The sequence below is a fragment of the Uloborus diversus genome, chromosome 9, assembly GCF_026930045.1.
Source record: "Uloborus diversus isolate 005 chromosome 9, Udiv.v.3.1, whole genome shotgun sequence".
Taxonomy (NCBI): domain Eukaryota; kingdom Metazoa; phylum Arthropoda; class Arachnida; order Araneae; family Uloboridae; genus Uloborus; species Uloborus diversus.
Window position 1 is genome coordinate 150,247,276 of NC_072739.1, and position 25,965 is coordinate 150,273,240.

General features: G+C 37.3%; 1 protein-coding gene across 1 annotated transcript in view; it reads right to left on the reverse strand.

The window, feature by feature from the left end:
• Positions 1–13,060, reverse strand: part of LOC129229676 (bestrophin-2-like) — a 31,627-nt gene extending 18,567 nt beyond the window's left edge. Inside the window, exons 1-2 of the mRNA XM_054864034.1 lie at positions 12,727–13,060; positions 6,618–6,752 (exon numbers count right to left, since the gene is read on the reverse strand). Coding sequence (XP_054720009.1) covers positions 6,618–6,752; positions 12,727–12,905 — 314 coding nt within the window. The 5' untranslated portion in view covers positions 12,906–13,060. The remainder of the gene's footprint in view (positions 1–6,617; positions 6,753–12,726) is intronic.
• Between the last annotated feature and the right edge of the window lie 12,905 nt (positions 13,061–25,965).

Here is a 25,965-nt window from a genome sequence, read left to right on the forward strand (position 1 = left end):
AGTTCTCAGGACAGGGTCTCCTCGATAAAGCGTCAGCATTACCGTGAGATAACCCTTTTCGGTGCTTGATCTCCATGTCATATTCCTGGAGCCGCTGTATCCACCTGGCTATCTGGCCTTCTGGATTCTTGAAGTTCAAAAGCCAAGTTAACGAGGCATGATCTGTCCGAAGCAGAAATTTTCGGCCGTAGAGGTAATGATGGAAGTGTTCTACAGCTTTCACTATGGCCAGTAACTCTTTCTGGTGACGCAGTAATTTTGCTCCGACTTTGATAAGCATTTGCTCCAGTAAGCGATGACATGTTCATTTCCGTCAATTTCTTGGGATAAAACAGCTCCGATGCCCTCGTTGCTCGCATCAGTGTCCAGGATGAAGGATTTTTCAGGCTGAGGATAGGCGTTGATGTTAAAGCCTCCTTCAGTCATAGAAATGCATCTTCGCATTCTTTGGACCATTCAAACTTTTGCTTGCTCTCCGTCAGCTTATGCAAAGGTCGTGCAATGTTGGAAAAACCCTTTACAAACTTCCTGTAGTACGTGCAGAGCCCCAGGAAACTTCTCAGCTGATGGATGTTTTCGGGACGACTCCAACTCTTAACCGCAGATACCTTTTCTGGATCGGTTTGTACACCTTCAGAAGAGATGATGTGACCAAGGTAGTTCACTTCCCGGCGGAACAAATTACATTTGGACGGGCTTAACTTCAGATTGGCTTCCTTAAGCTTTTGCAGCACCTTCCTAAGGTTTGCCAGATGCTCTCCGAAACTGCGTCCCACGATGATGATATCGTCTAAGTAGACCAGACAGGATTCGTAGGAAAGTCCTCTTAACACTGTCTCCGTAAGACGCTCGAACGTAGCTGGTGCATTGCAGAGGCCGAATGGCATCACTTTAAACTGCCATAAGCCTTGCCCAGTTGTAAACGCTGTCTTCTCTCGGTCATCAGGGTGTATCTCAACCTGCCAGTAGCCGCTCTTCAAGTCCAGGGTCGAAAACCACGTGTCCGGAAAGAGTGTCCAAGGTGTCGTCTATCCGTGGAAGAGGGTAACTGTCTTTCTTGGTGATTTCATTCAGCCGTCGGTAATCGACACAAAATCTAATGGAGCCATCTTTCTTTCGGACCAAGACGATGGGAGACGCCCAAGGACTGGATAACGGTTCGATTACATCGTTCTCCTTCATCTCTTTCAGGAGGGTCTCAACCTCTTCCTTCTTGGCGAACGGTAGTCGTCTTGGATGCTGTTTAATAGGGAGGTGTTCTCCAGTGTAGATCCTATGCTGCGTTAAATTCGTCCTACCCACATCCTCCGATGTAGATGAAAACAGATGCTTGAAGTCCTCCACTAATTGCTCCGCAGCAGTTCTTTGATCTTTCGATAATGGCGCACTCCCAATTAACTTCGATGTCAAGGACTCAGAAGACACAGTCTCGGGGGAATTGATTCTTCTAATGATGCAGTTTACTGGAGTACAAGTAGCTAACACTTCACCTTTCCGAATATTCCTTGGCCTTTCACTCACGTTGGCGACTCTCACAGGAATTACATCATTAGAAAGGTCCACAAGCGTAGATGCTACCAGCACTCCTTTTAGGTTATTGCTTAGGTTAGGGTATTCAATGAGTCCAAATCGAAAACTTGCTTTCTTCAAGAGAGCCAGGTATTAATGATTCTGACCTTGAGGGAATCGATAAATCTGTTTGGGCTATTATTTGATGAGCGGATTTTACATCACTTTCTGCAGAGAAAACGGCTATGTCTTCTCTCATCGAGTGCAGCTCATTAGTCTTGAAGTCGAGATTGAAGTCATATTTCTTCAAAAAGTCCAATCCGAGAATGAAGGGGTCCGTGATATTAGCGACGAATGCCGTATGATGGTAGGTGGCATTCCCAAACACTATTTCCAAGTCCACTTTACCGTCAATCTCGATTGTGTCACCTGTCACAGTCTGGAGACTTGCACGTGGCGATGTCCACAGCAGTTTCAATCCATATTCACGAGCCACATCTGTCCTTATGATTGTCACATTGGCTCCAGTGTCGACAATCAGTTTGCAAGGATTCCCTTTTACATGTGCGTAAGTGAAAAGTCCATCACTGCCACTACTAGAAGAGGAAATCTGCAGAGCTCTGGTGGTGGTGATTTCCTTCCCTCGCGTAGCTTGGCGAGCCGGACAACTCCTTCGCAGGTGTCCTTCACTACCGCATTTCCAGCACTTCTGCTCTTGTTTCTTTTGGGCTGTTATGCTGTTCAGATGTCTTGCCAAGTCACCGAGTTGTCTCTCAAGTTCAGCGAGATGGGACGACCTGGAATCAGACTCATCAGCTTCCAGAGTTCGGATGGGATGGCGACCCACACGGGTTGCTTGCTGGGCGGCCTCCAACTTCATCGCATACACAACAGCAGAACTCAGGTCTTTGATATCTGCCATCCGTAGAGCTTTCTGGATTTCCGGATCTCGAACCCCGTCGATGTAATAGTTGAGTGCCAGGGTGTCTCGAACATCCGCAGGACAGTCGCAAAAAGCAAGATGAGAAAGTCTCTCGACGTCCGCCGCTAGATCTTGCAGGGTTTCCCCGGTTTTCTGGAAACGGGACTTCAACTGGAGTCGGCTGAAATCTTTCTGGCACTTCTCACCGAAGCGAAGCTCCAACGCAGATGTGAGGGCGGCGAAATCCAGGCGCTGGCTGTCCGGAAGGGTCTGAAGAATGTCCGCTGCGTCACCTCTCAGGGATGCTGCAAGATGGCAGGCCTTGGTAGCAGAGTCCCATCCGTTCGCTTCCGCCACTATCATGAATTGGGTCTTGTACATCTGCCACGAACTTTTCCCATCAAATGTGGCCAGTTTAATGGACGGTCGAGCAACAGATGTGGGAGCGCAAAACTGTACAGAGCTGCTTTCCGCGGTCGCCAATCTCCTTTCCATGTCTTTAATTATTTCTTCCTTAAATGAAGTAAATTTCTTGTCTTCTTCTTCCAACTTATTTTCCACATTGGCGATACGCTCTTCCACAGTATCAAATTTTTCTTCCAGAGCATCAACTTTATCTCCCATGGCGGTTAGTTGATTCTCCATCATGGTTTTCATCGACGTTAGGTCACTTTTTATTTCATCTTGACTTGTAGTAATTTTAGCAGTTAAATCACTATTTAACTGTTCTTGGTTAGTCGCCAATTCATTTTTCAATTGTTCTTGGTTAGTCACCAATTCATTTTTTAATTGTTCTTGGTTAGTCGCCAATTCATTTTTTAATTGTTCTTGGTTAGTCGCTAATTCATTTTTCAATTGTTCTTGATTAGCCGCCAATTCGTTTTTCAATTGTACTTGATTTGCAGTCAATTCATTTTTTAATTGGTCTTGATTAGCCGCCATATCATTTTTTAATTGTTCTTGATTAGCCGCCATATCACCCTTCACAGAGTTGATTGCGTCAAGAAGTTGTTTTAATTGTTCATCCATTGCGCGAGTAATCACCATAAAAATAAAGTCCAAATTCAAAAAGTCTTCATGAAAAAAATGTCCAAAGTCACACTTACTCCAAGAAAGTCCAGAAGAAGCCCCACGTTGGGCGCCAATTGTAGCGGATCCGGCGCGACTTCCACTTTCTTGAAATGAAGACACAGTTCTTGATAAAAACAGAGGAGCTTTATTTACACTATGTACAGGAGAAATCGTTAACAACTGCTAAAATAATCATCAGTAATTAAGCAAATATCACTCAACACCGTAAACTCAACGGTTACACTCGTATTTACTTCCAAATACGAAAACAACACAGCGAAATGCCTCGCTATAAACAGAGCTAATACACACTCTCAGTACAAATTCTCAATTGAAAACTCTTTTTATCCATCGCTAACGGCTTATATACACACCGAAAAGAAATCTCTCAAATATTCCACACGCTTCTGGAAAAAAGTAGACCGTTATCAAATTTTATCAATGAACAAAAAGGAAATAGGGGGATCGTATACTTTAGCCATATGAAAAGGGGTTGTATATTCATTACGGGAAACTATTTACACGTTACGTTACTACAATAATTACTATTTACAGGATTTGTAACATTATCTTTTATCTGGTGGCTGGCTACACTTAAAATTACCCTTTAAAACACTCATAATATAAAAACATCAAAATATATTTTTGAAAAAAGGATTTTTTTACGTTTTCAGTTTAAGGATGCGGTACAGCGTGCTCCGAAAAGAAAAACCAACAGCTATAACGACTTCACTGTGTTGGCTACAGTTGATCACTGACGAAACTGCCCTCGAAACAGCAAGAAGAAATCATCACAGGCGTATTACTTTCCCCTACCTTCTTTTCATGCTGAGCACACAATGGTAGAAGCAGATGTACGGACGCTGAATTGCTTCCTTTCATTTTGAAAAATATTTCAAAATTTCTAATTTAAATTAAAAACATTTTGGGGGGGGATTTTTTTCCCTGCTACAATCAAATGTAAACTCTGAGAAAATCCCCCCTCTCTACGAAAGTAATCTTTTTTTTTATTTAATCAATCGATAATTCACTCCTGGGGGGGCAACAAGTTCGCCCTAACATAGCTGGGGGGAGAGAGATTTTCTACGTGTTTTTTTTACCGAATAAATAATTGCAATTGTTTTTTACAATTTAAGAGGTCATGGGAAAGTTCGAATCGTACTCGACTCGGACCAAATAAAGAGAAACAAAAAACTTTTTTTTTTTTGACAAATTGACCCATAGTTACTGCGGGGGGGGGGGGGAGAGATTTTTTGGAAATCAAAATAATGAAACAAATACCCTGTAAAGTTCCCCATCCCCAACTCCACGAAAGTGATCTTTTTTTTTTAATTTTAACAATCGATATTCACTTCTGGGGGGGGGGGCTCCCACATTCGCCCCAACATAGCTGGAAGGGGAATTTGCTACGTGTTTTTTTTTTTTTAATAATTTAATGTTATTATATAATTTTTAGCCATTTCACTTAACTTATCATGTTAATATTTTTCTTTTATTTTGACCTTTCATCCACCCATGCAGCGTGTGACCCAAAAATAGTGGGCGGAGGGGGGGGGGGGATTAGAGCCAAAATTTTTAATTACATTTTTTTATTATTTTAACCGGCCACCTGCCATAAAACAGATAAACCGTGTTTTGGGGGCTCAGCTCTTGGTCTACAAGGACGACGGGTTCGAACTGAAAAATTCATTTTGTGTTGAATAGTCCATTTATTGAGAAGGCTATAGGCTATATAACATTGCGCTTTGACTAATAGGAGTGGAGCAGCAATAAGAAATGTAATGAAAACGGGGAAATTTATATAATTGTATAAAATGCTTGGAACGCCGAATACACGTACATTTTTGAGGTAAACCGTGCAACGCCTGGCAATGCAGCTAGTAGACTCATAATTGCTGGGGAGGAGAGATTTTGTTTTGCAATTAAAACAATTAAATGTATGCTCTGTAAAATTCCCTCCACGAAAGTGATCATTTATTTTTAATTTAATCAATCGATAATTCACCCCTGGGGGGGGGGCACCACGTTGTAAAACCGCGCACAGCGTAGCAACCCCCTACATAGGTGTGGAGGGGGGATTGCTACGAGTTTTTTTTATCGAATAAACGTTCAAACTTTGGGGGGGGGGGTTGCAATTTCAACAGTCATGCGTAAGTTCGAATAATACTCGACGTGGACCAAATAAAGAGGAACCAAAAAAATTTTTTTGACAAATTGACCCATAGTTACTGGGGGGGGGGGGGTTGGCAATCAAAATAATGAAACTAATACCCTTTAAAATTCCCCCCCCCCCCACGAAAGTGGTCATTTTTAAAAAAGTTTTATAATCGATACTTTACCCCTGGGAGCCACCACGTTCGCCCCATTATAGCTGGGGGAGAAATTCGCTACGTGTTTTTTCTTATTAATTTAATGTTATTATATAATTTTTAGCCATTTAACTCATCACTTTAATATTTTTCCTTTTTTTAACCTTTCATCCACCCACGCAGCCGAGTGACCCAAAATTAGTGGGGGGGGGGATTGAGCTAAAGTTTTTAATTGCATTTTTTTATTATTTCAACCGGGCACAAGTCATAAAAGAGATAAATCGCGTTTTGGGGGGTCAGCTCTTGGTTTACTACGAGACATATAAATTTAGTGTAGCACTTGTCATAAAAGTCTGATGCAATGCGTCGTGAAATACCGAAAACTTTTTAAACCAGTACTATAAACATAAAGGTATTTATGGCAAAAGAATTTTATGTCTCGTTAAGCAATTTTACTTATTAAATTTAATTTTTCATCTTTTCAAATAATTCTTCTTCTTCTTTTCCCCCGTTACGTTAATTATCTTGTTGTTACTTATTTGATTCGATCTTTTAGAAGCTAATTAACACTATTTTTCCACCACGTGATACTGTTAGAGGAAGAACCTTCCCAAGGCAGGCATGCCTTTCGGTATTATTTAGATTCGGTAATCATTTGAATTGTAATAAAAACTTTGACGTATAAAATGAATAAATGGGCACTCACTGCTATTCATTTATGGTCAGATTTACTTACCACGCTCAAATTACAGCCTGGTGGAACCATCACACTTACATTATACAATAATTCTAAGTATATATCTCACCTGTCGGGCCATGGAATTGCATCAAACTGATTCCACCATCTCCCAATAACCAACGAGACGTAGAAACCAAGAACGAATGATAGAGGAATGAGATCGATGAATGTCTCGAAGTAAATGACGACGTGCTCGAAAGATCTAGAAAAACCATTTAAGAAAGATATGATTATAAAATAGTTAATATTGTATATATATATATATATATATATATATATATATATATATATATATATATATATATATATATATATATATATATATATATATATATATATATATATATATATTGTTAAAAATGTTGTTGGTTTGTATAATTTGCATATAAAGCAATGAGAAGCGTATAAGTGGATATTTTCAAGTTTTGAGGAAAACACGTTGAAAGATAAGGTCCTAAGTAGACTTTCATTGAATATTTTTTGTTAATCAAGCAGTATAAGAGCATATACCAGAGCTACAAGTACTACCTCTTGTCCTAAAACATAGCGGAGGTTCACCTACCGTTTGTACTGATTATCTCCAAATTTATAATTTTGCGACAAACATCCATTGGCTTCTCATTGCCTCATATGTGTATTAACTGTCATTTTACGCTTGTGTACATGCTACTTTTCGAACCTTGGCAAGGAAAATGACAGCACAAAAATTGGGAAAAAACGTACAAGCTATTGACTTAAAATCTAAATTTAATAGTCTTACTTGACCACAAAACTCGCATAAAAACTGGGTGCGAGGTGGAAGAAAAAACTGTATAATCAATAGTGATACATCATTAAATTTTCAGAATTTAGAAGAAATTCTGTCAAAATATTCTTATATATTATTAATTTAGACAACAAAACTAAACATTAAACATCACATTATTACCCTGTTGCGAGTACTGTAATATTTTAGACTAAATCATTTAAAACTGCAATGGGGTCGTTTCCAAAATTTTAAAAGTATTTTTTTCTGAAAGAGCATGCTTAAAAACATAGAATCTGATCATTTTTTAAATAATTTATTTAAGTTTAATATTTTTAAAAAATTACTAAAATCGGTGCTCTTTCATCGTTTAACGCTTCTGCCGATGACATCACAAATGATGAAATGCCATTCAGTGTTGCCATTCACGGTCCAAAATATTTAACTCGCATCTTTACTCTCGTGTATTGGCAACGATAAGGTTGATAGCAAGCGTAGAGCGCAATTTTAATTCGCTTCTTGATTATCGTAACGTGGAAATGCGGTAGAAAGATACGCCATAGTGCATCATTTGTGACGTCATAAAGACCAAGCCTTGTTTGAAGAATCGGGCATTTTTAAAAAATTAATGTAAAAATAACTGTTGGGGAAATGAAAGTATTTTCTGAGCCAAGTTTTTTTTTTTTTTTTTTTGCTTATTCTATCAATTTCAGTGACAAAAAGTACTACTTTTGACTGAAGGAAACAACCCCATTGCGTAGAACCTTGATTTTCTCCAATGCTTTTTTTTTTAGTTGTGTCAGTTTCTTTACCGGGGGGCGACATGTGGCACCTGCACGTCGTTAATTGCTGAACTTGCTTCCACGGGTGTGATATTTTTACGCATATATTTTCCCTTTATTCGTGTAGTTTTAAAGTTAGGCTTTTAACCGTTATACTTCAAAGACCAGAAACCATTCTGTCGCAGAAAATGAAGTATCAACTCCCTAAAAAGCAATACGTTTATATAATATAGCGTGACACGTGACAAGAGGCGAGATTGAAGGGAAGTGTGACACTTTGTGACAAACAGGGCAGGATTCACAAACATGTTGAAAAAAGTGTGCATCATTTACGGTCAGCACAAAAGAAGAGAATGGCACGAACTTTCAAGATTTCGCCTTTTCGAATTGACTATAAGTATTCAATTTATGATGTGATTAAAGCTTTTGTGTGAAAGAAGCAGGTAATTTAGGGTGTATTCAGTAAATCACCGCCCATTAGCCATGGCTAAAGTAGAAATGCGTGAAATCACACCGCCAGCTCAGTCATTTCCAGCCGAGGACTGCAGTTTCGTGCTTATTAGCACTCATCAGCCCCGGCATAGGAAAGTGACTGAGCTGGAGATGGAAAACCTCTTAAAGAAGCCAAGAGTGCGAAACAAACTGGTAGCTAATATAGAATTAGCAGACCAGACGAGTGACCGAAGCAATGGTTTCGTTCAACTCGAAGATTGAACGCGAGGCAAGGTATATTCAGTAAATCACCGCCCATTAGCCAGGGCTAAAGCAGAAATACTGAATATACCTTGATTTATTAGCTACCAGTTTGTTTCGCATTCTTGGCTACCTTAAGAGGTTTTCCATCTCCAGCTCAGTCACTTTCCTATGCCGGGCTGATGAGTGCTAATAAACACGAAACTGCAGTCCTCGGCTGGAAATGACTGAGCTGGCGGTGTATTTCACGTAGTTTAGGGTGGTTCAAAAATACATGTAAAGAAAAGTTTCTCCTAGATAACCCCCTCGATATTTCTAGACTTGTGGATAGTAATATACTGGGAGAGTTTTAGCTTCCTATTTCAACTGAAAGAGGGTGCTCAACCTCCTCCCCCAAACTTCATCAGTACGGGGAGGGGGGCTAAAAAAATTACATCTAACTGAAAAAACAATGCTACATATAATAATATACACGAGTAATATGTATATACATTGCAATAAAATAATTATTTACATAAAAAACAGCAGGGGAAATTAAATGTTTCTAAACTTGTGACATATTCTATGCTACGGTTAATGTTTAAATTAAGGGGTCATTGAGCACCCTCTTAAAATTTGAGTAAGAAGCTAAAACTTGTACAGCATAATACTATTAGTAAATATTAAAAAAAAAAAAAGAAAGAAAAATTAATTTGAATTTTGATATCTTGAATTCAAATTATGTTTTTCGCAATCACGAGTGTGTGTAAGTAGGCGTGTGTGTTTGTGTACGGGGGGGTATGTGTGTTTGTGTGTAGGGGTACGTGTATGTGTGTAGGCATGTGTGTTTGTGTGCTGGCATAAGTGTGTGGGTAGTTGTGTATATGAATGTGTGAGTGGGGGGGTATGTGTATGTGTGTAGGCATATGTGTCTGTGGTGCAGGGGCATGAATGTGTGTGTAGGTGTATGAATGTGTATGTGTTTGTGTGTGTGTATGAATGTGTAGGTGTATGTGTATGTGTGTGTGTGTAGTTGTGTATGTATGCGCGTGTGTGTAGGACACGGATGCAACCTAGAGACGGCTTTCGCTATAAGAGCAGCATCGTGAGGACCCGGTCGACGGTGGTGCTTCAGAAGGTGGCGGTGAGAAAATAAAATGATAGGACATCAAAACAGTGAAGTGAGAACAATAAGCAATCGTGATTGCTCAAAAAAAGACGGTGTCCCTAGCTGAAAAAAAAAAAAAAGTTTTTTTTTGAACCAGCCCTAGGGTAGCCCTAACAGATAATTAACTTATCGTCTTTCAGAACCCCGGATGTTTATCCGGATTTTGTCGATTCGGAAGTAGAAGAGTAACAGATCAATCAAAGATAAAACGCCTATTGTATCGGGACGTGATATTTTAGGAGGCACAATATTCTTCTTATCATTCAAGGACACGATGAGCTTTTCTCTCTCTTTTTTCTTATTTTCTCTACCTAGAGCATTTTTAGAAAATTTTGAAGATTTTCAATTAATTTTTCTAGACATAAATGGTACTCCTGAACAGCGGTTCCCAACCTTTTTTTGAAATGAGCCTCGCAGGTCAGAGCACGAGTAAAGTTTTGAGTATTTTCCACATAACATGGTAAAATATGGAAATGGACAGGTAGTTACGAACCAAGAATTTTTGTTACCAATATACTTGGTACCAGTTGCGTACCTATCAAGGGTGACACCCAGGGCAGAAATTTTCGGTGTCTCCCCCCCCCCCTACATACGCAAAACAATAAAAAAATAATAAACTTTTTTGAATGTAAAAAAAATTAAATTTAAAAAATGAAATTAAAAAATCCAATTTGGTATCAGCCTCCTCCAAAGAATGTCTACCAACGCAAGCGCCCCCTCTCCGTGGTGATGCAACTGCGTTTGATAAAGTAAATATAATTTTAAAAATGGGGGGAAATTTCTGACTTTATGTATTTATATTTTTAAAAAATTTGCAATTGCTTTGGGCAAATAACAAATCTGCAATTTCACCCCCCAGACGAATGACACTCGGGGCGAACCACCCCCTTTGCCCCAGATACTAAGGGGGTGGTCCGCCCCTTAGTGACGCCACTGCTTGATACTTTTATTTCACTAATTGCAGCATCTGCTTTCCAGAAAATAATTGCTGAACATTTGGCTAAAAATTTGCGACATTGTGACTAATTATATTTATCCATTTGTTACATTGAACAAAACAGCGAGCCATGCGGTTTAGCATCGTGGGCCGCATGTGACCCGCGAGCCTTAAGTTGCGGCCGAGTACGTCTAAACTAATTTTCGTAAATTGAAGTGATTTTCGTTTGAACTCTCCTTCTCGTAAGGGTCTTTGTTCTCGGGAACTAAGCTACTACAGTAGAGGACTTTGGAATTTCAATTTTCTCTTTCTTAAATGATTTCACTGTTTTTGGAGGTAGTGAAATTTATTCGTCTAATATACTTCTATGAAACATCCAATTGTTGGATGGCTAATTTCCCTTTGCTGTATGAATTAAAATGGCTTCAAAGTCAAAAAAGTTTTTAACTTTTAATTACCCATATGAATGGAAAGTTGAGAAACTATCTAAATTACAAGATACAGTAAAACCTGTCTACAAACGATACTGTTGGGACCTAAAAAAAGTATTGTTATAAACAGGCTATTGTTATAGACAGTTTAATTATTAATGCTGACATTTGGAATGGGACCACGGAAAATATCTTTATAGACAGGTTTATTGTTATAGACAGTATTGTTATACACAGGTTTCACTGTATTTCCCTAAATGCGATACAGAATTAGTGACGAAACCAGGTAGGAAAATCCTCCTCGCCACAATCCGTGATCCCAAGACATTTAGAAGTTAGATTAAGCATCAGGCAGTTTGTGCGTTTAACATTTGAGGTTATAAAACGTGACGCAACTCAGACTATTTGTACCATATTAAATTATAAATGCAACAAAACCAAAATTATTGAATACAGTGAAACCTGTGTAAGTTGACCACTTGCGGTGCCCTACTTTTGTGGTCAACTTATAGAGGTTGAATTGTATGATGTGGATCTAATTATGTGCCTAAAAATAGCGGTCAACTTAGCCAGGTGGTCAACTTACGAGGGTGGTCAAACATAGCCGTGTCCAAGGGGAGGGTTTTAGGGGCTAAACCCCTCCCATTGGGGAAAAAATGATCAACCAAAAGAACATTTATAACTGACTTTTATAGCTTTAATGTGAAAGTTTGTGTACAACGCTTCAAAAAACCCTTTCTCTCTGTAGTTTTTCTGTAATTTAAGAATGTTAGAGCTTTACCAGCTGAAATAACATTTTGGAAAAACTATTATGGCTAAACCACTGAATAATTTGTCAACACAAAGCATTAACAGCGTTAATATTGCTTTAAAAGGTTATGATGAATGCGGTACATGTTGCAGCTATAAAGATGCATTGATTGTATTTAGTAATGTAATTTGCATCTACCATAAGCTCTTTCATGTTTAGTTTATTAAGCATTATTCCAGAATATGAAACCTAATGTATGTGCTACATTATGCAAAAATCTGTGGGCAGTTTTTAATACTAATTGCAATATGCTGCGTAATAAACATAAATAGGTTTGATTTAAAAAGAAACAAACAAGGTTAGATTGAAAAGAAGATGTAAAATGAAGGAATACTGCTGCTATTTGCGCAGCCAAAAATATTCTTCTGGGGCGGGGGTGGGGGATGGTACAGTAGTCCTTACAGGTCTATAAATGCCATGCTGGGATTAGTAATTTAACATAAAACCAAAGTTGGTAGTGAATTAAACTCTTACTCCCCCCACCCCGCTTTAAAACCCCTCCCTTTATGAAAACCTGGACACGGGCCTGGGTCAAATTTACAGGTTTTACGGTATTTTGAAACATATAATCGATCGGAGTATAACAAACTAGTTCAAGAGTTTCAAATTCCTATGCAAAACGATATTTACCTTTTCTGTCCGTCGTTCAGGAGAATTCTGTAGGTGATACTCAACAAAACGTATCCAATAATAAATACGAGGAATTCCTTCCACAAAATTTTATAAATGCTCCCTTTCCATCGTCCTAGGAGTTTCGTAAATCCGCAAAATCGTGTATTGGCTACATCCAACGAATAAGTAATAGTCATTGTCCCTGAGGTATGTTTGAATTACGTCGCTAGCTTTTGCCTTGGCGAGTTTTTAGTGCTGATGGCACGTCAGATACAACATGAACAAACATCAGTGAAGATTTCTAGTGCAGAATCGTTTTCTTGTAAGGGTGTCATGGTGAAGGAAACTATTTATTCCATTTAAGGCACACATCTACCTGAAAAGAAAAAATTTTAATATAATGGCTAGTTCGCATCTGTTAAAAATGAACACGTAACGTTTTCAACTAAAAACATAAAAAGTACAATTTCATGTTTAAACACTTACTCGTATAAAAAAATTGCATGCAAACAGTTTTTCAACCGAAAACGTTTTCGTAAACAACTGTGCAATTCCAAGTAACCAGAAGGCTTACATTATCATTCTAGTATTGCATATGTACGTTCGATTAGGACTACATTAAACTTGCGAATGCATTTAAATAATTAGAATACTCCATATGTTGATATATCTCATTGATATGAAACTCAGAAGAGCAAGCATACAAAAACCACGTGACCCAACTTTCGTTTACGATGAAGTCTCACTCTCCCAGTGACTCGTATATGACACTGTCAAGTTGTTCTTCGCGTTCTAATCTGACGTGACATTACCTTCTAACAAAAGGATTGTGAATACAGCTGTAACATTGCAGTCGATTTTTTTTCTTTTTCAATCCTCAGTCTTACTCTTGAGCTATTAAATTTGAGCATCAGTAAAAGCATGGGCACGGATTAGGGAAAAGTACCCCTTTCTTGTCACTTTACACAACTTACTTGCGTTTTTACTTACTTAAGGGGCCATTAATTCATTACGTAAGGGTCCCGAGGGGGGGAGTTGGAAAAATCTCTACATACCCTTAGTTTGGGGTGGGGGTTCCCATTCTTACGTAATATTTTCTAAGTTGATATTTTGCATTTGAAATCGCACTGCCAAATGGTTCGACACGGATTATATTTCATTTGCGCCTGGGAGGTAAAAAACGCAATTGGATGAGTTGTTTATTTGTTTTACAAAGAATGAATAGTGTGAAATGTAATAAATGAATCGCACTATGTATGGCAACTTTCAGTTTTAATTAATACCTCACCTTATACAAAAATGTGACAAAAAAAGTCAGTAGATTCCAAATTTTTAGTAAATATTTCTTTACACAAAAGGGTTTAATTTAATAATAGGGAATTTAATTTCGATTTCAGTGATGTAAGAATCTTTTTTTTTTAATTTGAGGAACGAAATGGAATCTTACGTAAAAATAAAGGGCAAGGGTTTGAAAAATCTTACGTATCCTCACATGGGGGAGGGGGGTCAAAAATTGCCAAAATCATCCTTACGTAATTAATGAATGGCCCCTTACGTTGTCCAACTTACAGCCAATGCGCCGCATGTGGCCCGAGATGTTACCCATGTGGCTCGCTATTTTGTTTAATATTAGATGACAGAAAACCAAGATTACGGGTAACTCGGCAGACTTGACCCAATTTTTGGTTTTTTATTTTCCATTTTTTGTTGAGTAGTTAGAACGAAATAAAAAATATTATACATAAATAGCCTGTCATTTTGCACGTTATTATGGCTAAAAATACTAGCATGAGTCTAAGTAGAGATGGTACAAAAAATTATATTCCTCACGTCTGCATATGAATCAAGTGTCCTAGATCTAGGAAGACTTGACCCAACACTTAGGCAGACATGACCCACTTTCATGAATTTAAGAAAATTAATGGATACTGAAATCAAAAACACAGGTTTGATGGCGCTTTTTTCTTTAATAAGTGATACTTGAATTGAATAAACAAATCTTTATCAGCTCAGACTTAAACAATATTTCAGCCATTTTAATACGTAACAAATCATTGGGCTTAAAGACTATTAGTATTTTAGTTATTTGTCAATTAAAAACAATTTCTTAGACTAAAATATTTTAGTTATTCATTAAGTAAAAAAAAAAAAAAAAAAACAGGCCTTCATATTCACAATATTAGAGAGTTGTTAATAAATAAAATCATTAGGCCTAAATCACAATATTTTAGCTATTTATAAACAAAAATTCAAAGAAAAATTATCAAATTATTCTTTGGGTCATGTCGTTCTAGTTAGCTCGGGTCAAAGCTTCCTAGGTCGCTGTCTTTTGTTTACATTAAATTTTTAGCAACTTAGATCAATAAAATAATTAGGCCTAAATCAGAATATTTTAGCCGTTCATAAACAAAAATTCATTGAAAAAGCATCAAATTAACACAAAATTTCAAATTAGTCTTAGAGTCATGTCTCGCCAGCTATCTTCGGTCAAAGCTCCCTAGGTTGTTTTCTTTAGTTTACCTTAACTTTTCAGCAACTCAGATTAAAGTTATATAAAACTACTGCATATTAATATATAGCTAGAAAAATGACTAAAGCGTGTATACTTTTAAAATTTATTTCCCTCAAAATTGGAGGCTAAAATACAATACACATTCCAAAACCTTCCAAATTTACTTGAAAGGTAAAGTATCTTCTAACACTAAATTTCTTGAAAACCACTGATAATTTTGAAATGGTTTCGCCCTGAAAAATACTGCTGTGTGATTGGTCAACCAATAATATGTCTAAAGTTTTCCATATATATCCTTTTCGTCGAAAAAATCCTCATTAGTCAAGTCTCCCTATGGGTCAACCTCCCTAGTTTCCCCTAGTCACTATGTCATAACATTGGGGCCAAGTATTCAGGAATCGGTTTCTAAAAACTTGCAAATTTATCGTAAATAAAATAGGCATCAAGCAATGGTAACAGCAATTTCAGGTCTGCAATTTTCTTTCCTTTTTCATGTTTTGACCATTTTATCTAGAAAATTTTTAACTATTTAAAACATTTGTATACATTATGACCCGAGAATAATCTTAATACTAAAATTGATGCCCTCTGGTTAAATGAGATTGGGCACTACTGCTTTAGTTTCCAACTTCGAAAACCGAAACCTTTTGTTTCACTTTTAACAACTTTCAATGATAGCTACAGAAACGATATTTATGAAACTGAACTTTTCACTGCAAAAATTAATAATAATTAACTGGCTTGACTGCAGTTTTAACAAACTCATACCTTTTTCCCTAATAATTACGTTACTGTTGTTTTTCACTGAATTTCTAAGTGCGCTCTACGGCGATCAGGTTTATATGACAGGTAATAAGACGATCAGGTTCGAATGGTAAATGTTTGGACAATCATATCTGTACGACAGTTGAATCGTTTATTTCGAAAATCAGTCAAACGCCGAAATAGCTAATTTTAGGAAGACATTTATATTACCATATCAAATTATTTAATGAAATTGTAACATTGTTTATTTAAAGGGATATACTTAAATAAGTTTCCCTTTCAGTTTAAAGTACAGTGTTAGCGTAAAAGAATATTCCGGTTTTAAAAATTTATATTTCATAAACTATTACACTTAGCACAATAAATGGTGCATAAAGATAAACTCTGAAAGTTATTTTTCATTCACAAATGTTCGGTGTGTGCGCCTTTCGTAACGCGACACACATCTAACATAGATTTTAGAGTGTTTCACTGTCAATTTTTCCTAATGCTAGCCATATGCGATCTTTCAGTTCTTGCAATGTTGTAGGCAATGGTGGTGTATAAACAGTCTTTGACAACTCTATAAAAAAAATCACATGGGGTTAGGTCTGGGGATCTGGCTGGCCAACGTATAAAGGGTAAATCATCATCATTTGCACGGCTAATCCAACGCTGCGGAACATCAGTGGCGCAGCAAAGTGAGGATAAAAACACAACCCCCCCCCCCCCCCGCAGAGGTCTTTTCTTAAACATTGTTGCCAATCCGAATGCAGTAGTTAATGCAAATCGTTAAATAGGGACTTTAAGTCACAATTTAAGTGTCATAATTAATAGTTTTTAATTGATATCTCGTCAAATTATTATCGCAGCATTATGTTAAATAGCCAAACATAAATACGGAAAAATTACGAATCTATCGATACCTGGATCGATGGTCAGTTCATTAGCGTTCGGGAGAAGTGACTCGGACATACGTACATACATAGATACATACGCTCAGTTTTTAATTATATAAGATTTTCAATTTCAAAGTGTACTTTAATACTTTTACTCAACACTTTTTATTTAAAACTGAAATTAATTTTCTTACTGGATTATTTATAAAAAGCGTTTTAAATGCAGAAGGTAGCATGGTTATTTTTTTCATTTATATTTAGTTGTAGCGAACGATAAACTAACAATATTTACGTACCTGTATACGGAAGTATCCAAGGTTACAAAAGATAAACCCTAAACGCAGAATGGATTCCTGTACTGCCAACTTTTTCACAGGTTATTTAAATTATTTTTACTTAATTTTGAAAACTTTTTACCGCTGAAAATATGTTCCAAAATACATCTGGACATTAATTTTGTTAATCATATTTGCTGTGAAAACCATTCCTTCGGGACAAAACAAAAAGCTTCATAATTTTAAAATGTCCCTATTGTAGAAATATCTTTGTGTGAACGACTTAGCAAATCACTGTTTCAAAAGAACTTGGGGATCTCAAAAAATGAATACGCAATTCCCCTTTATCTCTTCTTCACTCACACTTGATTTAGAACTATCTGTTTTCCGGATAAGAAAATAGATTTTGTATCTGCTGTGGGGTATTCGAGTGGATGTGGAGTACAGGATCGACAACTGTTTTATTTCCCACAGCTGAGCACTCAAATCACTTTCATTCTTATCCACGGTCGATCGATTTGTGATTACAGTCGACTCCCGCTACAACGCGATCCGACTTACGCGAAATGGCTATAACGCGTTTTTTTCACCAGTAAAGAATTTTAGACCTAACGCGAATTCCTCACCCGCAACGCGAATTTTTTTTGGGGGGGAATCGTGGTGTGTAAGTATTATCTTTTTAATTGGCTACAATATTTTTTTCGTGAAAAATGACCTTCATCCCTTTTGCATCACTGAACAGTGAAGCAACTGTTTAAAAATATATTAGTTTAACTGTTTGATTATACAGCATAAATCATTATCATCATCACTTTTTTAAGTTACAAATATCATTACTGGATCTAGTGTACAGTACAACTATAGTGCATTAGCTTTTCTTACTGTACACTGTACGCACCGTATATCGGTTAATTGTCTTTCTTTCCCATTGATCATTGATTTTGTGCGTTGTAGCAGTATTTAAAGTTTAATAAAATATTTTTTTAATATAAGTAAACATTCACTTCTTTATGTAAGAAACAGTAATGTTTAGTTACGAAATGGTTTTTAACAGTTGAGGGGGTGTTTACAAGTGTCTAAAATAATTGGATACGTTTATAAAAGTTTTTACACGTACCCTTTTCCACAACGCGAAATTTCAACTTACGCGAAGGATCTTGGAACGCATCCCTCGCGTAAGTCGGGACTCGACTGTAATTTGAAAAGGCAATTCAAGATAAACAGATCGCATAAAGGATTCAATTAAAGAAATATTTTTTATTGAAATTTATTTATTTACTGTAGCTCTTCATACAACATTTGCTATTCACTCTCCAATGGAGGGGGAAGGGGACAATCAGAACTTCTGGTGTATGCAGCGAAAAAGGACAATTGAGGAAATAAGAAGCAAAGTGATGTAAGTGGACATTTTCAAGTTTTGAGTAAAACGTGTTTAAAGATAACATCCTAGGTGGGCTTTCATTGAAATTCTTTTCTAAATCATGCTATACAGCAACTAACAGGGCGACTAGTACCATCTCTTGCCCCAAGACACAGGAAAGCTTCCCCTACCATGTGTACTGGTGTTCTCCAAATGTTTAATTTTGCTACTTGCATCCCTTTGCTTCTCACTGCCTCAATTGGTGTTGACCAGGGCTGCAGAGTTAGTCTTGAAGTGCTTTTGAGGTAAAATAGTCAAAGTTGGGAGTCGACAGCTTTAAAATTCCAAGAGTCGGAATCAGTAGTTTTACCTCCGAGTCCGCAACTCAGCCAGTGTTGCGGAGTCAGAGTTGAAGTCGTGAATGCGAGTCGAACTGATTTAGGGGTAAATCAAGGCTCTAAAATTCCCGGAGTGAGAGCTAATCTTTCCCCCTCCAACTCCTAGGTGTTAGGCTATTATATATAGGAGCCTTAGAGTGGGTCAGAGGCAAACATTAGGAATTGCGTTTGCTACGTGCCCAGTAAATTTGCAAAAGATGACAGCAACATTGTATGATTTTTTTTTTTTTTTTGTTATACATACTTATGTAAAACACCAAACCATTTCCGCATTTTTTTTCGTTTTTTTTGCGCATTTTTAAATTGTTCTATCTGAATTAGTCAATGCACAAGGGAAAACATTTTCTACTATTCTGTGATTATTTTTAGACGTTCATTAGTAAAATCGCGGTCGGTATCTACATTTCTTTCCCCCAGGGAATTTGCAATAGCATATACTGTATTTTGTTTTTTAGAGCTTGGCTACTTTTTCTATTTGCTTTTAAATTTTTTGAAAAATTTGGAGATAAAGCTGACCTGTTTTGATGGTTCCAAGTGACAGAACTAAATGGTTCAAATGCCACTTGAAAAAAAAATGAATGGATAAATAAATAAGACATTTGCATTTTAAGCAATCCAGGAATCAATGCAATTATTTTTCTAAAATTAAAACAAGAGCAAATTTTAAATCCAAAATTTAAAAAAAAAATCGTTTTAAAGAGTCACAACTACTAAAAACATTCTCATCAAGTCACTTTTGAAACAACAACAGGCTACATGGATCAGATTCACTGGCCATTGGACAAACCAAAGAATACTCTCGATTAAATCACCGTTCAAAAAAAAAAAAAAAATGAAAGAAAAAAAAGAATCCGTTCATCCGTCTAGATTAAGGTGCTACGATGCCACAGACAGGCACATAAATATACACATGCGCGAGTCAAACTTCTTCCTTTTTACGACGGGACTTTAATAACCTTTTAGTGATTGCAATTGAGCCAGTGAGAAAAAAAAAGTTTGTAAGTGCCAAAATTAAATAAAATGGAGACAGTCAGTACAAATGGTAGGAGAACCTCTCCTTTGTTTTGAGGCAAGAGATAGTATTAGTAACGCTGATGGGTGCTGCTATACAGTACGATTTAGAAAAAACTTTTCAATGAAAGCCTACCAAAGACTGGAACTTTAAACGCATTTTATTCAAAGCGTCCACTTACATCCCTTTGCTTCTCACTCCCTCAATTGTAATTTCTAACTGAACAATAATTCTAATGCAGTAAAACCTGTAAAGTTGACCACCCTTGTAAGTTGACCGCTATTTTTAGGCTCATAGTTAGATCTATATCATATAATTCAACCTCTATAAATTGACCACCTGTTTAAGTTGTTGTTTTTAATCGCCCTTTGGTCTGACTCCGTCAGACCAAGTCGATGAAGCCGTTGACCCTTATGAAATCTGACACTAGCAGTGGACCGTCGAATATGTCGTTCCAGTCCAATCCCAGGCAGCTCAAGGTATGCTGTGGTGATACCTGGTCTTGTTGGCATTTAGGGCAGATGGGGAACCTCTTGGCGCTTCCAGAGAAAGTGAGACTTTTCAGATGTCCACTGGCGAGGCGAGACAGAAGGGTGTTAGTCTGCCTGTCACAGGGAAGGGCAAGAGATTGTCTTGGCCTTTTTTTTTTGCCTTTGTACCAATTGTGAGATAGAGGTATTAACCATTTTTCTTTATTATTGACTTTTTGCTTGGAGAACAGTTCTAGATAAGTGAGCTCCGAAGTGAAAGGTGTTGGATGGGCAAGACTCTCTTTGGCAAGAGTATCGGCCAGCTCGTTACCATAGATACCTGTTTAGGTTGATCATTAAAGTAGTGTACCGCAAGTGGTCAACTTACACAGGTTTCACTGTATGATCTTCTCAAATGTACAGTCGACGCAAGGTAAGCTTTAATAATTTCTTATTCATATTAAAGCTCTCTTTATTATACTAAAATTACTTTTGCACAAAAAAAAAGAATATTATGTTCATCTCTATGCAAATACATTCGTGATTTTTTGCATAAATCCACTTGGGAAACAGAACCTATAAAAGAACAGAACAATGTAACATGAAAATCATCATCATCATTTCCGTTTCGAAGGCTTTCCTTTGCAATTTCTTATTCGCCCCCCCCCCCCCCCCGATTAAAGTAATCTTCAACAAACTAAAATTTGGATTGCATCGAAAGAGATTCAAAAGCGTTCTGATGCAATGTTCGCAATCCCGCGGGTAATGCATGCGTAATCCTTATAAACGGCACTTTTTGTGTCTTGGTTTTAAACTAATATCGTATTTATCAAAGTATTCGCAACAGAATCAATCAGTCGAAGTTTTGGAAATTTCATCAAACTTGATCTGGACTAAATTCTAGAAATTTAATTATCTCATGTAATTATTGAAGTTATTTCCGTATTTTTAATATTTATTTAACATAAATAAAGTCAGTTCGTACCTTAGAGTGCGTTTATACTCAATGCAATTTCAATTTGCTACCAAGATGAAATGTTTACTCACACCAGAATCAATAATACTAAACAGCAAAGACTAGAATCTATTTCTTCAATCTTTTCGAATTTCAACGCTAAAAACTGCAAAATTTTATTCTTAGCTTAAACAATGTAAAATATTTCATTATGATACTTAAACAACGGTTTGTCTATTGTTTACATAAAAATGTTCAATACATCGTCGGCATCATGCTAAACTAACGAATGTAAACAATCGCGAATCGTGTTTTTCGAATTCGATGGTTTACTCAAGCACTCAAAAAGGCTTATCTACTGGTTATAACTACTCCAAACGATAGTTTTACACTTAAAGTTATCTATAACGAGCTAACGAGCTGTTGTGTGCCTCACATGACTTCCTTTTACTCCAATTTAATATCATTTTCCCATTATTGGTAATTTTAATGTGATTCAATAGTTTATTCTCTAAATATCACCAACAGTGGCCAAATTGAAACCAGATTTTAAAAAAGCAAATCGCCAAATTTGTTGCCAAGTTGGCGACAAAACTGGGCGACCTAAAGACTGGCGATATATTGCCAAGTGTCCGCCAAACTGTAACACCACTTGAGTTTACATCGAAATTAACAATGATCCCCCCCCCCCAAAAAAAAGGGGCAAAAGGCAACCTTAGAAACACCCGAATACAACCAAAAAAGGAGACCCCACTAGGCGTCTACGTGCCAAATTTACACTTTCTAGGACAAACCGTTCTTGAGTTATGCGACATACATCCGCACATAAGCATATCCGCACATACATACATACGTACATACAGACGTCACGAGAAAACTCGTTGTAACTAACTCGGGAATCGTCAAAATGGATATTTCGCGTGTCTATACGCTCTTAGGCACTTATCCACGTGTGGTCGAGTCGAAAAAAAAAACTCAACATTCATTCGGGGGTGAGCAAAATGGAAGTTAAGGTCGATTTTTGAGTGAAAATTTTTTCGCGAAAACAATACTTCTTTTTTTGTAAAAGGAAGTAAAAATTAAAACATTAAAAAGAACTAAACGCGTCAGGTGGGAGAAAAGAAATATTGTTTTGGCTCTCCTGACAAGTGCCAAATTTCACATTCGTTAGTTTAACATGGTGCCAACGACATGATGCATAAACAAATGCGATCTACACTTAAAAAAACAAACAAAAAAAAAACTGTAGTGCTACTAGAAAATCTCTAGGAAAGTGGGCTTGGAAGCCCAGTTTCTTACAGATTTGATAGTAGTACTGCAATTTTTTTTCAGTGTACATTATACAAATATAGACTTAAATCAGCATTCTTACATACCTTTATTTCATCCTATCAAAGTGATACCTCAAAGCACAGTTCTGCCGTGTGCAGGTAAACGGCAGTATTTGCAGAAATGAGTTTTCGAGATATTTGAAGAAATGCGTTTTGGATTCAATACTAACAATAGGGAAATGCTGGAATTAGATGTTTTTTACATGCTTGATTTTCAACGAAAACCAAATAAGCAAGCTTCTACAATAAAACTAACGCACTGCATGACAAAATAAATACTTAATGGATGACAAAAAAAAGGGCAGAAAAAATAATAAAGCGTAGTTACATCCCTTTACCTATCCACGGCAAAGTTCTTATCAATATCCTTACAAACAAGCATTCTACGTAAGTATCATTTCTTGAATTTTAAGAATATTGATATAAAAGACTTACTACAGTTCGAGTAAGAATTCCGAAGCTATCTTCCTCACCGATTTATTTCCAGGTATTTGACACTATTACGGATACCTATTGTTGACACTCGATAAAATCAGCCGTCAAACACTTGATAACGCGTTACATTGAGAGTGATGCCACGAACTAAAAATAACTCAACCCTTTTTTCTTCCACTTATTAAAGGGGTAAAAAAACAGTAGAAATGAAACGCCTCTGATTTGTGGATGCTTTAGCAGTTATAATATCAGCAAAATTATGAAAATATTTTTGAGCAATCACGATTGCTTACTGCTTTTATTTGACTGTTTTTGGCGTGCTATCATTTTATTTTCCCACCGCCACCCTCCGCACCATCACCGTCGACCGGCTCCTCACGATGCTGCTCCTATAGCGAAAGCCGTCTCCAGGTTGCATCCATGTCCTACACACACGCGCATACATACACAACTACACACACACGCACGCACACGCACACACGCACGCACACACACACACCACCACATACACACACATACACCCACATACGCATACATACAGACACCTACACATACACACACACAAAAACAAACACACACATACATACAACTACCCACACATTTATGCCTGCACACAGACACAAACACACATGCCTACACACACATACATATACTCCCCCCCCCCCCGCACACATTCATACACACAACTACCCACACACTTATACCAGCACACAGACTTAAACACACATGCCTACACACACATACACATACCTCCTACACACAAACACACCTACCCCCCCCCCCACACACACAAACACACACGCCTACATATACACACTCGTGATTGCGAAAAGCATAATTTGAATTCAAGATGTCAAAATTCAAATTAATTTTTATTTTCTTTTAATTTAAAGGGTAAAATATTAAAATTTTTAAATTCAGAATTTGCAATTTAACTTTAGCACAATCAGTTGTTGTAGTTTCATAGTTACCAATCGCTATAAAAATACTAGAAAGTCGCCCGTCAAGGTATGACGGGTGAAAATTGCTTCTATTTTTTTACATTTGAACGAAGCACTTACCTGTTAGGTGATATTTTGATAGCTAAAATTTTAGCCTTAACTAAAGTGGATGAACCCTAATCTCCAGTAAATAGTGCTAATAGTTGACCACTTTTTCGTTTCTTCACTCTCCTAAAATGACAGTTTTACCAGTAAAACAGTTGACCGGATCCAGTTCAGCCTTGTCAAAATAAAGCATTTGACTGCATGTCAAACATTAGGCCGATGGTGGCCTGATCGGTAAGGCATTGGACTTGGGGCCGGATGGTCTCGGGTTCGATCCTCGCTAGTCGAAGATCCACCGTCGTTTTTAATGGTGACTGGGCGACGTTAAATATGCTCATGGTCACAATGTCCTCCAAGCGAAACGATACCTCTGGGGGTGCCAGACCAGAAAGTTATTCAACTCCTGGCCTGATTCTAAGTTCTAGAACTGTCCCTAGATAACACCATTATCTATTGTGTTGTCTTCCGAGGGCAAGGCGCCTGCCACGCATTCCTTCATAGTTTAAGGGTCAAGGGGTCCCTTTGATAGTTAATGTCGAACATTACCAAAAAATATTATTAAATTATCATGCCATGGCGCCAGTTTCATTGTTGATGACGTCAGGAGCATTATTCGATCATTCGGTATTATATACATGAGAATGGGGTGCCTTTGTTCAAGAGCTTGGTCTTTCACATAGGACAACGCAAGAAAGATTTGCAGCACAAAGGCAGGAAATAATGACCAGGGCACCGATGGTGCAAACTCCGGCATTCGAAGTAAAGATTCTGCATCCAGGGCCGTATTTGGAAATGTGGAGGCCCCTAATCAGGGTTCGAAAAGATCATATTTTCGAAAATATCCGATACTTTGATTTTTATCCGAATATTTTGATATATATGTATATATATTCGGTATTTTCGACCCGTGAAAGTTAGGATATTTTGTAAAAATTTTATTGTGGGGGCCCCTTTGTAGTGGAGGCCCCGGGGCAGTAGCCCCGCCTGCCCTCCCCTAAATACGGCCCTGTCTGCATCAGAACCACGAAGGCCAGTACAATCAGTATCGTGTGAGATAGAAGCAAAATTTTCTACAGAACCGAGTCTAAGTTAGTGGCAAAAGGGGCAATTGCATAGCAACTCGTTGCTCTAGAGGGCCGAAAGTAGTTTAGAAACAAAAGAGATTTCATGAAATTTAATCAAAGTAGATTGAAAAATAGATTTTGATTATTTTGATTGTATCATAATAATATTCATTTTAGATACTTCTAAATGTTCTTATAGTTGTATAGATGTAAAAGAGTTTTTCTTTGTCAAAGTCGCAAATATAAAGTTTCGAATCGGGACCCGGCAGTATAGGTGCATAGGAGCCCGGGATTTCTATCTGAGGCTCTGAGGGAAAAACTACTTTTGATAAACTTATTGGTACTTTATAACTTATTGTTAACTTATATAACATATTGTTAACTTATATACCTTATTGGTATAAGGTGAGTTCGGGGTAAGTGCGTCCCCTGAGAATTATGGGAATGCTGACTTGAAGAGACTGCTGCCATACATTGAATATGTTGGGAGAATGTCTAGGGATAATTCCTATAAGTAGAGATTGGCACTGGTACTCATAGATGAAACACAATCAGTGATAACTTAAATGTCTTGTACAGAACTCTAATGTAAAGATTGAGAAGGTTAGAGTTTTGTTTATTTGGTTGTCATATCAAACAACTGAAGTCAGCAAGTATACATGGCGTGTTTTGATTAATTACTGTAACCTGACTTTTTTTTATAAGAGGGGTCGCATTTTCCCTTTCTTTAAATTATGATGGGGTAAGTGCGTTCCA